The 16744-nt window shown below is 41.9% G+C and overlaps 2 protein-coding genes across 2 annotated transcripts; both read right to left on the bottom strand.

The window, feature by feature from the left end:
* Positions 1–556: 556 nt before the first annotated feature.
* tpp1 (tripeptidyl peptidase I) lies at positions 557–8003 on the bottom strand. The gene is made up of 13 exons (XM_069714901.1): positions 7917–8003; positions 7393–7467; positions 6486–6625; positions 6075–6225; positions 5507–5628; positions 5223–5392; positions 4887–5085; positions 4413–4601; positions 3747–3819; positions 3113–3233; positions 2780–2941; positions 2201–2326; positions 557–1860 (listed from the first exon to the last, which is right to left on the bottom strand). Exons 1-13 carry the CDS (start codon positions 7925–7927, stop codon positions 1720–1722), a joined length of 1680 nt encoding a protein of 559 aa, XP_069571002.1. The 5' UTR covers positions 7928–8003; the 3' UTR covers positions 557–1719.
* An 837-nt stretch (positions 8004–8840) lies between these two features.
* On the bottom strand, positions 8841–16733 carry mis18bp1 (MIS18 binding protein 1). Its single transcript, XM_069714900.1, has 16 exons — positions 15939–16733; positions 15694–15822; positions 15315–15604; positions 15045–15118; positions 14760–14881; positions 14483–14573; positions 14223–14344; positions 13937–14097; positions 13781–13850; positions 12990–13698; positions 11063–11241; positions 10471–10610; positions 10236–10378; positions 10051–10138; positions 9533–9587; positions 8841–9318 (listed from the first exon to the last, which is right to left on the bottom strand). Exons 1-16 carry the CDS (start codon positions 16645–16647, stop codon positions 9218–9220), a joined length of 3183 nt encoding a protein of 1060 aa, XP_069571001.1. The 5' UTR covers positions 16648–16733; the 3' UTR covers positions 8841–9217.
* Between the last annotated feature and the right edge of the window lie 11 nt (positions 16734–16744).

The following is a 16744-nucleotide window of genomic DNA, read 5'->3' as shown; positions in this document are numbered from 1 at the left end:
ATAAAGCACCAAAAATGTTACAATTTGGGACCTTTCTTCAGCGTGCTGCATATACACAGTTGACAATTGTATATTAGGTTCAGAGTAATCTCTTGCAGCTGTAACAGTGAATTATCCGTTTCTTTTCTTTGCGTGACACCAATGACAGTGGGGGAAAGGCCAGAATTTGCATTGGAAATAAAAACTTTCAGTCTAATGCAATCTGTTTGAAGAGATACTCTTAGCTCACTTTACAATCTGCATGTTACTAGTTTTAACTCTTAGGTCTTTTGGAGTAACCCCAGTATAATTTCAGCTAACACTTATCATCAGTGATGACTGATTTGATAATTATATCAAGTTGAATTATTTGTTATTTAAAATAATAAAATAGTTGAAATTTCTTCTTTTTTTTTTTTTTTTTTAAGATGGGACCTCAAACAACTGTTAGTTCTGCTTCGAGAAAATGGCATGTTTTTGCAATTGTCAAAGTAGCCAGCAGTTTTCTGGTATTTTCTTTTGCACCACATATCACTCCTTAAACATCTGGTAGATCTTTAAAAAACAAACTGCAGCATCCAGGTACACTCTTAAACTTTATTATATTTCAAATCACACATCCAGCATTAATTCACAGAAAAAAAAGACAGCGCATAAAGTCTTTCTCAAATTAAATACATCTGATTTGTTGACTTACATAATCAAAAATATAAAAACAAGTGCAACAATGCTGGTGGGTAGAATTGCTGACTAATTTTGAACCCACGTTACAGTGCATTTTCTTAGTTCATAGGCGCAGAGCAAACAGCGACAAACCAAAGTGAAAGTCAAGTAAAAAAGGTCCTGTCAATCTGATAACATAAACTATGTTCCCATTTTATTACAAATACATTGACATGTTTAAAATTGCATGCAGATATTTGTCATTAAAAGATACTATGACTGGTACCTAGTATATCCCTGCAGAGTAGTATGGCAAAATAGACTTAACAGTCTCACAGTTAAACTCTAAATTTCTTTGATCTGGTGAAATCACTGCATCTAACAGTAGAGTTCCGAGTGACATATAACATGGTTTAAGATTTTTTTTTTTTTAAGTATTAGTGTACATCTAAGAGGTGAGTCGAGTGTGTATTTCAGCATTTTTTTATGGTTCAAATATTTCAGTTTTGCATAGCAGTGCATCCACATCTCCCATTGCTGTGTATCTAGAGGCATGAATTTGAAGCATAGGAATCCTGTTAATACCCTACCTGTGTGTGTGTGTGTGTGTGTGTGTGTGTGTGTGTGTGTGTGTGTGTGTGTGTGTGTGTGTGTGTGTGTGTGTGTGTGTGTGTGTGTGTGTGTGTGTGTGTGTGTGCGCCAGAGAATCATAGAGAAATCTGGGTCAGTTAAAATGCAGTGAACAGCAGAAACAGGCAACTGCAGTGGAGCATTAAAAATCCAAAAGTATCACTATCCCTGACCTAAAAATATTTGAACAGCTTTACACCATTAAAAAAATTACACTATTTTAGAGGTGATCCGTTTATCCTTACATGAATAGAAGTGAGGATGCATGATAAAAAAACATTCTTTGACATGGAAAATAATGTTTCGACCTTGAACATAATGTCTGAATAAAACAAACAGGAAATAATGTAGAGCGTAACCATTCCACCGTCCTGCCTTTGGCACCTTGTTAAGAGTTTGGATGTGTGTGAGACAACTGCTAGTTTGAGTTTAACTCGTTGTAGCTGTTCACTCAGCCAGAAGGGCAGCCAGCAGTGCAGGGTAGTTTGGTGTCCCCCAGCCTGTTACAGGGTCCCATGATGGTGCAGCACAGAAACCCTTACCTTGAACCGTCTCATCCACACAACTCAGGTGGCATCCTTCGGTTACCTGGAGACAAGAATGCATGGCAATTAGGACCAAAACCATGACTTCAAAATGTTTTGCAAAAGGGTTCACATAATGACCGCCTATGAACAGTATGGAAGGAACCAAAAACTTTTTTCATACAAAATACTACAAAGGCAGTCATTTCAATTGGATTCTTCAAGAAGGAATTATGGTCATTAACCAGATTCCTCGGGCTTACGTTGTGCAAGTATGTAAATAAAAAGGATTTACAAACAAGTAAATAAGTATGACCATTTGAAAATTTCAACATAAATCAAGTCTTAGTGGAGCTTTAAGGAATCAATGAAAGAGCGAATTCTTTAGCACGGTAATAACTTACATCAAATAGAGCCTGTCCTTTGAGCTTATAGAGGCGGGGGTTGAGGAAGCCCAGGACAGGCAGGCCCTTCAGCAAACGTTGGCCATTGATGAGGGAAAGCATGCCTCCGACAACAGGGGTGGACGCCTGAAGGGGTGAGCAACACATGAGGGATGTGATTAGCCGCGAGGAACAACTGATAAAATATAACTAAACTGTTGCAAATGCTCCTTGAACACTGTAAAAGCGACAAATGTGGCCACTCTTGTGCCGCTACCTGTCAATACAAACATTTGTTCTGCTAATTTGCTAAACTCTGGTCCTCACAATGACATTACAATAATATTTTGCACCAACTGCGACAGAAGCTAAATTGCACAGCTGTTTGGATTTTTTTTTTTTTTTAACATGGTGCATGAAGAACCTGCCCTTTTTGGACTTTTACTCACATTCCCACGAGAACTGCGATTAAAAGCACAACCTGTTTGGAGCCATACTGACTTGTTCATTGGATCAACTCCTGGAACAATATGCCCAGAGACTATTTCTATAGTCTATAGAATGTACGCTTCTTTTTTCTGATGTGTGTATATATTTTACCGAAGTCCCGGACACCCAGGGGACCGGCACTCTGTTGGTGACCACCCAGTAATTATCAGACAGGGCAGCCATGTCAGGGTAGGCCCTGCCGCTGGTATTGAAGTATGACTGAGGGGGGAGGGTTGCTGCTACAGTCTTCAGATACCCCTCCACTGCACTGGCCTGTGGGAACACAAACACACTGCATAAATAACGCTGTCCGCATAGACTGGCATCAGGTTGGGAAAAACAGATATTATATTTATATTTTGAGAGGGATTATAATTCAATGCCCCAACTCAGGACAACTAAAAGCTGCATGGCACAGAGCTGATGATCTGATATTATTATTACCTGGTAGTCAGGCATCTTGAAAACGTTGCTGAAGCCTCCTCCACTGATGTAATCTGAAACTTCATACGTGACCTTAAATGGGTTCTTGAATGAAGTTCCTCCTACTGTGGTCACGTACGGGCTGCGAACAAGGAACAGTTTCAACTTTTTAACTCTGCTCAAGTGTGCTTTAGGACAACCTGTCTGTGGCACAGACATTGAAAAAAAACAACAACTTAGATTTCTTTATAGAATATAATTTCAACAATTTAAGACATGGTTACCAGAGATTTTTCAATGCAGCTGAAAATCTGTCAAGTGGAACTGAACATTTTCATTGGTCACACCGGTGTGCCACACTTTTCGCAGGTCCATCTGATTGTGTTGCTTGTTTGTGCTGCGATTTCAATTAAGAAAATATATTTATCTGCACCTCCACTCCTGTCAACAATCATTTACATACTGTGTTAAGAAATTACCAATGTGTTTGGGAACTGACAAAAAGAGTAACAATTAAAATGTAACTGCAAATTTTGGGTGAATGTAGATTATGCCCTGATGTATCTGAAATAAAAAGTCGGGCGCACCGATGCCGCCAATAAAAAAAAGTTAGTCTGAATGATGAGTTTACTTCCAGAAATGAAAGATGTTTTACCTGGAGGCAGGAAAGCTGGGTCTGAAGGTGTTTTGTTCTTTACCCGAATGTTTGCATCCAGCACCGCTGTCACCTGAACATGATACAAGATTGGTGGGTTATAAAAGGATATAACAGGTATTCATGCAGCATATTTTACTGACACCTGGCAGCCTTTCAAGTATTGTTGTGAGCTACGGATAAAGCTGCAGGACAAAAGGTACCTTAGACACGCGTGTCCCAGCGTTGCCATGCAATCATGGGTGTTTTAATTCAAAACAATAGTGTTGTATTCATGTTTCAAGTGAGATATTGATCCAGCAGTAACAATAGAGTAAAGTAAAATTGTCAGCTGACGTGTTGCCGAGGAGACCACAACTGTCTCATTTTTGTTACATGATCAGCTCTCTCTCACTTCTACAGAAATTTGAGCTGTCAGTTCCCCATTTTGTATCCAAAACCACCGAGAAGAGGAATTTCTTGATTAGAAACTAAACCCGAAACAAGAGGTCGCAGTCACGGTCTTCAAAGTTAACCGGCTGAAGCTGTCCACAAAAAAGGCTTTGTTAGCTCATCAACAGCCGTATTTTGCTGATGACATGAATTAGGTGTTTGCCTTTGGTCTTGAATGTCTCTGTGTGAGTATACACTGAGTAAGAATTCTGCACATCTTTCCCTGTTACTGACCGGAAGCAAAGAGCAAAGAGATTCCCCTGACGCCGGCCTTCATGAACTCCGTGTTGATGCGCATCATGTAGGCCGTGGACAGGCTGTCTTCATCGTCTCCGTAGCTGATGGTGTGAACCCACGGCAGGTCAGACATGTTGCTGAGCAAAACCATCCACTGGAGGAAGGGCTCCTGGGACTCATGACGACCTGCACGGTAATGGGGAGATGATATATGTGTGTGTGTGTGTGTGTGTGTGTGTGTGTGTGTGTGTGTGTGTGTGTGTGTGTGTGTGTGTGTGTGTGTGTGTGTGTGTGTGTGTGTGTGTGTGTGTGTGTGTGTGTGAAAAAGGTCAGAAGGGCAACATTTATTTGGATTAATTTACAAATTAGGCAATCCTTTGGTGCGTTTATGATTTCCTCTAATTAATCTAAAAATAAAAGATGTGAGACAAACACATGCGTGCATAAATATGCACTGCTAAAGCCTCAGACCTGGATTGGTGAAGACCCATGTGGAAATATTCGCCCCTGTGCTCATGATGTACTCCACATCCAGACTGGCCTCCAGACCGGCCTTTCCTCCTCCCTGGGTGCCAACAACTCGATAGACCTGAGACAGATGCTTGAAGCTCCCGCCAAACATGTTCATGAACTCAGCCAAGTCGGCAGGGTGGTAGTACTGCTCCAAGAACTAAAAACAGAGAACAGCTATCTTCAATAAAAAAAAGAACACAGGGTTGGAGTCAGATTAAAGTATTAGCGCTCATGCGGATAAGTCTAACAGCAACATTCAATGGTTCACAGACTGTCTGTGTGAGTGGATCATACTTGAGCTACAGCCTGGCTGTTGTTCTGAGCGGATCCCACATCGGTTGCTGTCAGATTGTAGCGGGCCCTCAGGATGGCAGGAGTCACTCCGAGGTGCAGCCCCGCCTTAGACGGCTGCGGCTTCTTATCGAGGTCCTGCCCTTTAGGCGGGAGACGATGAAGCCCTCCAACTGTGGAAGCACAAAAAAAAAAAAAAAAAATAAACAGTAAACATCCAGCAATGTTAAACCAGATCTCAACCAAAATGGGAAGCAATTATAGATAGCTAAGAAAATGGTGCTCACCGAAGTCAAGGTGTTGGTGAACATCATCATGAACGGAGTACGGGGCTGAAGATCTCACTAAAGACTGGCCGTCTCGGACGTAGCGGTAGAACCTACTTCCTGGAAGTAGCGTCTCTGCAACCCTTAATACACAAAACAAAAAAATGACCACAGCTTAAAGATCTACAAATCCACTCCCACATCATTAACATTCAGACAAAGTATGTGTTGAAAAAAAACAAATTGGCTTTTATACCACACTGATATACTGTAAGTCCAAGTCAGTGAAATTACATTTGATAACAAACTGCTATCAAGGTTTGGGCTTCTTGGGTGAGATGCTATTTTTATTAGATCTCAACAACCTTGACCTGGATTTATGAATTTCAATAGCCCACAGCTCAACGTCAGATTTCTTCCAGTAACTACAGAAAGAGGAACTGTCTCATGAGATTGCAAGAGTGACCTTTTCGCAAGATTTAACTTGTTCAGGAACTCGAGCAGAAAATGTAAAGTTTGTGCCTTAACTGTGTCAAGAGCAAGTGAGTTGAGTAAGCAGAACAAATGTTGCCAAAAAAGATTTGCTTACTCTGCAGTCACGGTGCACTGTAAAAAGTCCTGAGTACGAACAGTCAGGCAGTTTGTAATCCCGTGACTCTGCAGCCAGTGACGCACCACCTTCTGGGTGAGTTCAGACGGACGTAAGAGAGACGCTACTTCCTCCAGGCTCAGATGTTTACCTGTGGAGGAGAAAACAACAAGCCTCATGTCATTCTGCAGTCAAAGTGAAGGTCAAAGTTGAGGAAAGATTTTGCCTCGTCTTATCAGAGAAGTGTCAGAGCAGTTTAGCTCGGATTCCCTGTGATGAGGTTCACATTATGAAGGACAGAAGAAGAAATACATGGATGCACAAATCCCGCTGAGCATCAAAGCTAAACAACTGTATGCATGTTTATGCGGATGCTCAAACACAGCCAGCAGTTACCAGACAGGGTCCTACCATACTGAGCCGAGTCCGGGTCCGACACCAGTCTGAGTGTTTCCTCCAGCAGGTGGACATTCTGCTGCTTCAGCGCAAAGGTCAGTTCCAGCTCCTCGGTAGGATCAACCCGACCTACACGAGTCCAGTCATGTGGTATCCTGATGAACGAGGTCAAGCATTTCATGATCGTCTAATAAACAAGTGAACTGAACGTTTCAAGAGTAAAATGACCAGTTTGAACCAGTCCCTTGTTAACGTGTGCCAAAATTATTCAGTCATGCTGTTCATGTGATCAAAAGATCAAAACTGTTCAAAGGAGCTGCAACAATTACTTAATTAATCTATTCATCAGATCAAAATGTAATTCAAAATGAATTAAACTAAACTAAAACTCCCAGAGTACAGCTTCTTAAATACGAGTATTTTCTGCTTCCCTTAGTCTTTTTCCATGAAAATAAACTCAATACTTTCAGTGTGGACGGTTGGTCGGGACAAAACGAGACCGTTTAGGCGGCACGTCGGCTTTGGGAAACACTGGGAGACATTTTTATACCATTTTCTGACTTTAAAGACCAAACAATCGATTAATAAAGAAAATAATCAATTGATTAATCATTGCAGCCCTGGTGCTCATCATAGTAAAATTTCAACTTGACTCTCCTTATTAACCGAATGCATAAATAAAGGGCCATACACAAAGTATGGAGGCTGAGCAACGATAACAGTTGTAAATCACATCACAGGTTTCCATGCAGTCTCCTTCCAACCATACGGCTGTGTATTACTGAACAAGGCAATAAGGCTCGACTTTAAAAAAAAAAAAAAGAATAATTACAAAACAGTTTTCAAGGAGGAAAAAGATCATTATTGTTTGTCTAAAGACAAGGAGATAAGAAAGCAGCCTGAAAAGTTTAGGTTTGCTCACAAGACATCTTGGTCATATTCCAAATATCCACTCCAGACCAACGAACTGAATAACAAGGGGATGGAAAAGACCAGTCTGTTGGAGAGAAACACAAATAATAAACTTTCATTGAATAAGACTTGTAGAGAAAGAAATTAAACACAAACCAACGCGGAAGTTTCATCAAAAACACATACAAACTTTTAAGCTGTTGGTGTTTTTTTTTTTTTGTTTTGTTTCAGGGTCATAGCGAAAATATGTAGTCTCAAATGTGGGTTAATCTCATTTAAAACTCATTTTATGGCACGCAGATACAAATCCAACCTTTCGCTCGCTCTGCACGTATTCCCAGCTGCTTTAACGTCACGTGATCACGTGAACCTGCTTCGAGGTCATCGCAAACGTTACAAAAACAACACGACGGGCGCTGCAACACCAGCCACGTTACAGCAGTTAACGTTATCGGACTCCTTTTCGCCCGGTTTTAAAAAAATAAAATAAAAACCACAACAACAAACAGCTGTGAACTTATTTGCATCACTCACGGTGAGTTCATGTCGTCCTCGGCTGCTCGTGTCTCAAACTCAGCTCTGGTGTTTGGTGAGCAGGCTGGTCGAGGCGCAGCGAGTCACGTGACGTGTTTTCACGTGATCAGTGACGAGGTTTTTTATTTTTGTAAACCCCGATGCTTGAACACGTGTTTATTATGTCGTTATGCTATTGCCAGTACATTCCACTACCTTTTTTTTTTTAATTTTTATTATCTATTTATACTTTTAATGTTGTTTCCATTGCACGTAAACGGACACAACATACAAGATGGGTCATTTATATTCAGATTATATTGAGGTTGTCACATTCAAACGGGACACCTAAGTCCCTCCAGCTGGAGGAAGTCATGGCCCAGAATAAACAATCGCAGCCTGTGGATAAGATATGCTTCAGAAACAGGGCGTTTTAACGTGAAGGTGTTGTCATAAGTAAAAGCATCAATTCAGAAATTCAAAAAATACTTCATTACAAGTAAAAATCCTGCATGAAAAATCCTACTTTAGAAAAAGTAAATAAGTATCGGATCTAATCTTTGATTTATTTGCTGAAATAAAATGAGAAGTTAAGAAGGATAAATCACTATTTGATCGATTGATTGCTGCAGTCAGTGAGGATCTGATCGATCACGTTGATAAAAAAATATATTTAACCTGACAACTCTGATTCTTTTGTGTTTGTTGGTTTTTGTGGTGAAAAGCTTGTCTGATACAAGCCGACATTAGAAGTAAAAAAAAAAAAGTTTGGAAATCACTGGTTTCATCTGAATGTTTTCGCAAAACAAAATTTTCCGTTTGCAGAACTTTAACAGTTCTTAAAAGTAAATCACACATTTCCAAATGGCGTTACAAACCCAAAAGGTCGTGAATAACCTCTTTGTTGTTCTTTCTCATCTCACAACACAAACAAATAAACCATAATTAAGAACTGAAAAAAAGATTTATTAAAAGGATCATTAAAACTGACTCCCAGAAGGACTTTAAACAAAACATTTTTACAGATATGTACAGGAAGACAACAGCACAAGTTTAGTGGTTCTTTAAAAAACGTTTTTTAAATTCAATCTGCCAGAATTATGTCAAAATATACACAAAGCAATACAGATTAGGTTTTAACGCTCAAACTCTCTTGCTCTGGCAAATGTGTTGACGAGGGGAAGAAATTTGCAACAGCAGTATTATTGTTCACATTTAATAACTTAAACAAGCATATCTCTCCTCTGTTCTACAGATTTTGATTCAAGTGAATGATTTCATATTTTTTATTAAACGATATGATGAGTCAGCTCCAACTTCAATCAGTCGTTGTCTGTGAAGTAGAAATCTTCTTCCTCTTCGCTATCAGACAGCGCGCCATCGTTTCCTGGGAACATCTCCCAAACGACAAAACTGTCCTTTTCTAGTGACAAAGAAAAGAATTAATGAGACATAGACGAAGAGATGTAAAACTATGTTGAGATGTTTTTGGGTACTTTACACCACAAAAATGTGTTCTTTTGGAAAACATGGGACCTTTCATAGCAGTAAGTGTCAATGACAAATTTGATTTGCTGTATTTTAAAGTGTTTGTGTTATTCTGTGTAAACTAATAGTACATTCCTCCGGACACTTACCTGCGTTACCACATCTTCTCATTGTTCGTTTAACTGTAGGAGTCGGTGTGAAACTCTGAAAGAAACACAAGAGGAAGGTGGGTTTTTTTTTTTTTTACAAGAATAATAATAACGTGTGCCTTAAGATGGAGCTGAGCGATGTGGACCAAATGAAATATTGTGATATTTTAGGACAAATAGCATGATAATGAGATTGCGACAATATCGTGGGGATGACTCTTGGTGCTTTCACAAAATATTTACACAATGAGATTTTTGATAAATAGTCATCAGTAATATGGATATAATGACTGAGTGGGTAAAAGGGCAAACATGATCAGCTACAGGAGTCTGGTGAGTAAAGAAATTGACATTACTGTACTTTAAAACCAGGAGGACAACATTAATGCCATATCAGAATATTATGATATCCAAAATCTCATATCACGATATTGATAAAGTATCGATATTGTGCCCTGCCCTCCTTTAAGGTCACAAGAATATCAGAAATGAAATGGAAAAATGAAAAGAGGTTGTACCTTTGAAGAACGCGAGCACTTGTGGACACTAAACTGATTTTTTTTCATCCTCTTCTGCAGTTGATAGACGTACTTGTCGCCATTGTTCCTTTGAAATCAAGAAAGGAAAAAAAAAAGAAAGAGAGGATAGTTGTTTTCTGCAAACAACTATTACAAGTTCAAATGCAAAAGTCAGCCTTATTTACCCGTTTGGGGAGCCCATCATGCCCGGAGTGATTAACAAACAATGAGGACTCTTCACTTCAGGGAAACACGTGGAAGATGGAGTCAGAGGTTCCAGGTCCGGCAGAGTAACGTCGTGATCATCACTTGGGCACGAGAAGGGGATCTGTACATTGAGACGGATATACAGTCGGTCATAATCCATAGCTTTAGACGCCTCGTAAAAACCTTTGCGTAACACTAAAACCATAAACAAACCTCAACCCGTTTATTCTGCATGTACGCTGAGCTGAAAGCATCATCGACGTCTTCTCGGGGCTTGGCCTCCAGGAACTGACGCACCTGCTGCTTCCTCCTCAAGGTTCCCACCCGGGCAGATATCATAGGAAGACCTGCAACTAGACACACAGTAGATTCAGAGTTAGTCAAATCTAATCTGAAAAAAAATATTTTGTTTGAGAAAATTCAGTTCATTTTGTTGAACAATAGAAACATTTGAGGACATTACTATGTGATTATTAAAATAATCAATTCAATTGTATTTATATAGTGACAAGATAACAACACAAGTTATTTCAGAGCACCTAACATAGTAAAGTCATTACAACATTATAGAGAGGAACCCAGCAATTCCCAAGTGAGTGACAGTGGGAGAAAAAAAAAACTCCTTTTTCCTGGAAAAACTAAGTTATGATTTCAGACTTCATTATATCTTTATAAAAATTCATCTAGCTCCTTCTCATTGTTAAATTTATGGATTAAACCTTTCAACATTATCATTACACCCAAATGAACCTCTTATCTTAATGAACAATCTGCATCCCAACAGCGACCTTTTTTTTTTCTTTACCTGGAGCTTTGTGTGCTTCTGCTGTTGCCTTTTGGGGTTTTCGGGCTTTTTTAAAGGAAGTCTGTGAAGCACCCAGAGACGTGTGCTGATTGTAGCACTCCTCTGCAGAACGTGTTCCCACCGTCCTCGCTACCTTCGCCCAGTAACCTGCCATGTGCTGAGGATAGTATGACACAGCCCTGGAAAACAGAAACACACGCGTAGATACACCAACCGATGAGCAATGTAGTTAAAACACAGAAATATGTTCTCCTAATTCTGCATCAGGCTACAGTGGGTACGGAAAGTATTCAGACCCCTTTACATTTTTCACTCTTTGTTTCATTGCAGCCATTTGCTAAAATCAAAAAAGTTCATTTTATTTCTCATTAATGTACACTCAGCACCCCATCTTGACAGAAAAAAACAGAAATGTAGAAATTTGTGCAAATTTATTAAAAAAGAAAAACTGAAATATCACATGGTCATAAGTATTCAGACCCTTTGCTCAGTATTGAGTAGAAGCACCCTTTTGAGCTCGTACAGCCATGAGTCTTCTTGGGAATGATGCAACAAGCTTTTCACACCTGGATTTGGGGATCCTCTGCCATTCTTCCTTGCAGATCCTCTCCAGTTCCGTCAGGTTGGATGGTGAACGTTGGTGGACAGCCATTTTCAGGTCTCTCCAGAGATGCTCAATTGGGTTTAGGTCAGGGCTCTGGCTGGGCCAGTCAAGGATGGTCACAGAGTTGTTCCGAAGCCACTCCTTTGTTATTTTAGCTGTGTGCTTCGGGTCATTGTCTTGTTGGAAGGTGAACCTTCGGCCCAGTCTGAGGTCCAGAGCACTCTGGAAGAGGTTTTCTTCCAGGATATCTCTGTACTTGGCCGCATTCATCTTTCCTTCAATTGCAACCAGTCGTCCTGTCCCTGCAGCTGAAAAACACCCCCATAGCATGATGCTTCCACCACCATGTTTCACTGTTGGGATTGTATTGGGCAGGTGATGAGCAATGCCTGGTTTTCTCCACACATACCGCTTAGAATTAACGCCAAAAAGTTCAATCTTGGTCTCATCAGACCAGAGAATCTTATTTCTCATAGTCTGGGAGTCCTTCATGTGTTTTTTGTCAAACTCTATGCGGGCTTTCATATGTCTTGCACTGAGGAGAAGCTTCCGTCGGGCCACTCTGCCATAAAGCCCCGACTGGTGGAGGGCTGCAGTGATAGTTGACTTTGTGGAACTTTCTCCCATCTCCCTACTGCATCTCTGGAGCTCAGCCACAGTGATCTTTGGGTTCTTCTTTACCTCTCTCACCAAGGCTCTTCTCCCACGATTGCTCAGTTTGGCTGGACGGCCAGGTCTAGGAAGAGTTCTGGTCGTCCCAAACTTCTTCCATTTAAGGATTATGGAGGCCACTGTGCTCTTAGGAACCTTGAGTGCTGCAGAAATTATTTTGTAACCTTGGCCAGATCTGTGCCTTGCCACAATTCTGTCTCTGAGCTCCTTGGACAGTTCCTTCGACCTCATGATTCTCATTTGCTCTGACATGCACTGTGAGCTGTAAGGTCTTATATAGACAGGTGTGTGCCTTTCCTAATCAAGTCCAATCAGTTTAATTAAACACAGCTGGACTCCAATGAAGGAGTAGAACCATCTCAAGGAGGATCAGAAGAAATGGACAGCATGTGAGTTAAATATGAGTGTCACAGCAAAGGGTCTGAATACTTATGACCATGTGATATTTCAGTTTTTCTTTTTTAATAAATTTGCACAAATTTCTACATTTCTGTTAAGATGGGGTGCTGAGTGTACATTAATGAGAAATAAAATGAACTTTTTTGATTTTAGCAAATGGCTGCAATGAAACAAAGAGTGAAAAATTTAAAGGGGTCTGAATACTTTCCGTACCCACTGTATTTTGTCATCCTGGGCGAACACCAAACTTACTGTTGTAGCCTCAAAAGCTCTTCCTCAGCCCATCGGTCTTCATCTTCCTCTTGCACAGTAACTGCGTTGCCTTTGTTTGCCTTGTGTTTCTGGTTGGAGTTTGTGGATTTGGGGGAAGGGTTTGTAAGTGGTGAAGTTTTGACAGATTTGCTTGGTTTAGGTTTCGCTTGTGTTTGTATCTTATCGATATTGTTTGTTCCTCTGGGGCTCCTCCTCAGTCCTTTCCTGCTCTCCTCTGGTGACTGCTTTAACTTGTGAGGAACCTTCCTGCCTTCCTTACTGTACACTCGCTTCTTCTTCTTAAAGGAAAACTGCTCTGATGTTTTCTCATTAACTGGAGGAGATTCTGGGGAATTTGAGACCGTCTGTTTTCTCTTTGATTCTCTTGCTGAAATTGTGACAGTCCTGTTGATGCTCTTTGTCTGTTTCTCCGAGCTCTGTGTTGAAGACTTTTTGGGTTCACTTTGCTTTGGTGGGACAGCGTCCACATACAAGGCTCTCTCTGTAGCTGGACACCTCCGGCTGGACCTTGTTGTTCTATGGGACCACTCTTCGGGGCTGCGAAGTGTCTCCACAGGAGGATGAAGTGAATTAGAGGTCTTCTCGTCGGTTTTAGCGCTGGCTTTGGTACATTTCGTGAGTACAACCTTGACCTGCCTCAGTGGTCCGGATGCCTTTTTGTCGCCGGCTGATTTACTTTGCTTCCGGCCTGGGAACACAGAAAACAGTTGTGTCATGTAGCTCTGACTTTTCTCAAAGCGCTGAAACTAAAGCTGCACAGGCATCGTTACCGTCACTGCAGGGCAGACACGCACGGATGGGTTTCCGTGATGTCCTTGCAGATTCTGTTTTAGTCCCCTCCTGGAAAACATACATAAGAAATTAACCAGAAAGATCGAAAAACAGGCGCTTCGTCATACTTTGTAACTCGTGGGAGTCCAGCTTACAGGGGCGTACGTGGAGGTCGCATAACATTCGTGGATGGTAACATTCATGTCAGCGTCTAGGATGACTCGGCCTCCTTTCCAATACTCCAAAGGTGGTTTGATCACCCGACCACTTCGAGACACTTTACTACTGAAGGAGGCAGCGGAGCGACAGGAATCAGCTGCAGAAAAAAAAACCACACACGACAGCAAATGTATTAGTTTGGCTGAACCAATTTTGAATTCACATTTTAATAAATGCCCTGCAATGGCTTACAAACGTCTTGAGTGTTTCTGTTGCACTCACGTGTCTGCATGGACTTTTTCTTGTTGCTTTTCACAGACTGGTTGATGGAGGAAAGTGCTGACTTTGGTTTAGCTGTGTTGCCTCTCCCTTCGTTCTTCCACTCTGTTCCTCTGCTCGGGTCACTAGAGCAAACAAAAACTCAACTCTTTAAAAAAAGAAGAAAAAACTTCACCTCATGCTTCAATTAGTCAACTTCCTCCAGCAAAAACCACAACAATCTTTTGTACATCAGAACATGGGTGTGAAATTAGTATTCTTACTTTCTTGACTCCAACAGAAACTTCTCATAAAGCTCCTTCCAGCTTGGAGGAAAACCCTTCGCAAACTTTTTCAAAAGCCACATGGGAAAGCCTGAAGGCCAAAGTGAGAGGTACAAAAAAATGATATTACACGCAGGTAAATATTCAAAATCTGTATCTCCAGACAGCTTAGTTGTTTTATGTGTTGTTAAGTTCTTTGTGGCAAAGTGTAACTGTCACTAAGGAAAAGATCTGCCCAATAAATACTGCAATGTGATTAAGTGCTGAACAGGCTCACCAGAGGCACCGTGCACGTTCATCTTCCCCTCCAAAATGTAGACTTTGCCGGTGACCGTCTTCAGCACGGAGTTAGAAATCCGGTCTGCAATGATGTTACTATTCCACCCTATGTTGTCTTCCCTGAGTGGAGAAGACGAGTTAAATGCATTTGTGTTCACAGTCCTACAAATCTGGAATGAAGCGCGAAGATGTCCGACTCATCAAGCGGTAATCACCCAGAAAGTAGGCGCCGATAAACTTTTTCACTACATTGTGTAATTGTGATGTTTTCAGACACACTTACCTGTGGATTCCCTCAACAAACAGGCCCATGCGGTTCTTCCTCAGGAACCACCTTCTGAGATAAATCACACTCTCCTGACGAAGGAGAAAACAAAAGCAATTAGACCAAAAAACAAACAAATCCTCTCTAAGAAAAGAGAAAACATAAATAACTTCTATTTCCCATCTGTCTGCAAATCCAAACTTCCAGTCCACAATGTACCTCCCCTTTCTTGTTAATTCCCACTTTAATCAAAGATGTTTTTTTTTTTTAAAGTTAGTTTCTACTCACTTTTGGGAATTTTGCTTGGCTGGGCTGATTGTTGCGCTTGAACACAGTCTCCCGTTTCTTAGGTATGGAGATCTGTGGAGAGTTGAGCACGAGCGGGTCTTGGAGCAAAACAGGTCTCGGCGGCACAGCGGGGATCCGGGCATCCTCAGAGGGATCCGTGTCCGACTGGCTACCAGGTGTTTCCCCTCCGTCCAGGTTCATAGAAACTACACTTTCTGGAGGATTTTGAAAGGTGATGTCTCTCGTCTCACCCACAGAGCGAGCTGCGTCTCGGGACTGATGGATATTACCTGTGAACGAAGGTGTTTTGCTGTCAACAAAAACACAGAAAAACTAAACTGTCTGCTTGTGCTCTCCTCAGGTTTCACAATACACTCACCCGCATTAAAGAGCTCCCTGGTGCAGTTGTTTACTTTCTGCTGCTTCCTTGTGCTTTCCCTCAGCTTCATGTAAGCAAACATCTTAGCCGGGGACATCAGAAGACAGCTTTCTGTAATAACTTGGCAGCCTGTTCAAAAACAGATAAATAAAAAAAAATTGAGAAGCATCAGTAAACTTCTTTCTCTTATGATACCGCAAAGAGAGAGAAATAAAATTTAAAAAAAGCAGCAATGAATCTCTCACGTTTCTCTGTGGTGGGTGATGGGAACATGACCTCACGGATCCCCTGTGATTGGTCAGCAGAAGCAGATGTTTTCTTTCGTTGTGGCTGACCTCTGTTTCCGGAGCCGACACCCTCCAGGCGGCGGCTGACTTTGTCGAAATCCAGCTGCTCCCATTTCCTCTTCCTCAACCTCTTCTCCACGGGGGAAAACACGCCGGCTGCAGACGCGGGTTTGTCGCGGTCGCGTCCCCCCGGCCGGGTCTTCACCGGAGTCCCCGAGTCTCCGATCCGAGCCGGTCCCTCGTGGATCGGATCTCCCCGAAGCGGAAAGCGGGACTGCGACGCGGCCGTCGACTCCAGGAAAGCCCCCTCTCTCCGTCCGAATCCGCTGTCCGACACCGCGGACACGTCCTCCGAAGACGTCCAGCGGATGTCCGAATAGGAACACTGGAGGTCTTTGGGAGGACTGGACGAGGGCGAAAGAGTCGCAGCCTGCGCTTCACGGAACCTCCGCGTCTCTCCGCGCTCCTCGGTTGTTTTCTTCCTGGGCGACTTGAACTCCGCTCCGGGTTTCTCTCTCGCGTCACGCAGCGGATCCCTTCTGGCGAAAACTCCGTCCTTTGCGCACATCGTCTCCATCTGCAGTTTGGATTTTAGCTGAGAAAATATCTTCGCGGGAGATTGAAACCGTGTTGTCGTGCGTGGTGAGAAGTCATAATACGACGCCATGGCTTTCGGAGGAACGGTTAACAAATGCTAGCGGCTAGCGGCTAGCCCACGAATTTCAAATTTCCCATCGCTGCCGCCTTGTGACGTGTTTCCACAA

This window comes from Brachyistius frenatus, unplaced genomic scaffold, assembly GCF_029030835.1.
Source record: "Brachyistius frenatus isolate BFR_SWC_R1_liver_20210118 unplaced genomic scaffold, ASM2903083v1 Contig_136, whole genome shotgun sequence".
Classification (NCBI taxonomy): domain Eukaryota; kingdom Metazoa; phylum Chordata; class Actinopteri; family Embiotocidae; genus Brachyistius; species Brachyistius frenatus.
The sequence above is the reverse complement of the archived record's forward strand: the minus strand, read 5'-3'. Positions and strand labels throughout refer to the sequence as shown.

What these genes read in the sequence shown, in the direction of transcription:
- tpp1 (XM_069714901.1), bottom strand. An exon ending in ACAGCCAGGCTGTAGCTCAA is followed by an intron (nt 5,086 to 5,222) that starts GTATGATCCACT and finishes CTCTGTTTTTAG; the next exon opens with TTCTTGGAGCAGTACTACCA. An exon ending in CCTGGGTGTCCGGGACTTCG is followed by an intron (nt 2,327 to 2,779) that starts GTAAAATATATA and finishes TCACCCCTTCAG; the next exon opens with GCGTCCACCCCTGTTGTCGG.
- mis18bp1 (XM_069714900.1), bottom strand. Translation starts at nt 16,647, where the DNA reads ATGGCGTCGTATTATGACTTCTCACCACGCACGACAACACGGTTTCAA. An exon ending in ATCACCCACCACAGAGAAAC is followed by an intron (nt 15,823 to 15,938) that starts GTGAGAGATTCA and finishes GTTTTTGAACAG; the next exon opens with GCTGCCAAGTTATTACAGAA. An exon ending in TGCAGAATAAACGGGTTGAG is followed by an intron (nt 10,379 to 10,470) that starts GTTTGTTTATGG and finishes CTCAATGTACAG; the next exon opens with ATCCCCTTCTCGTGCCCAAG.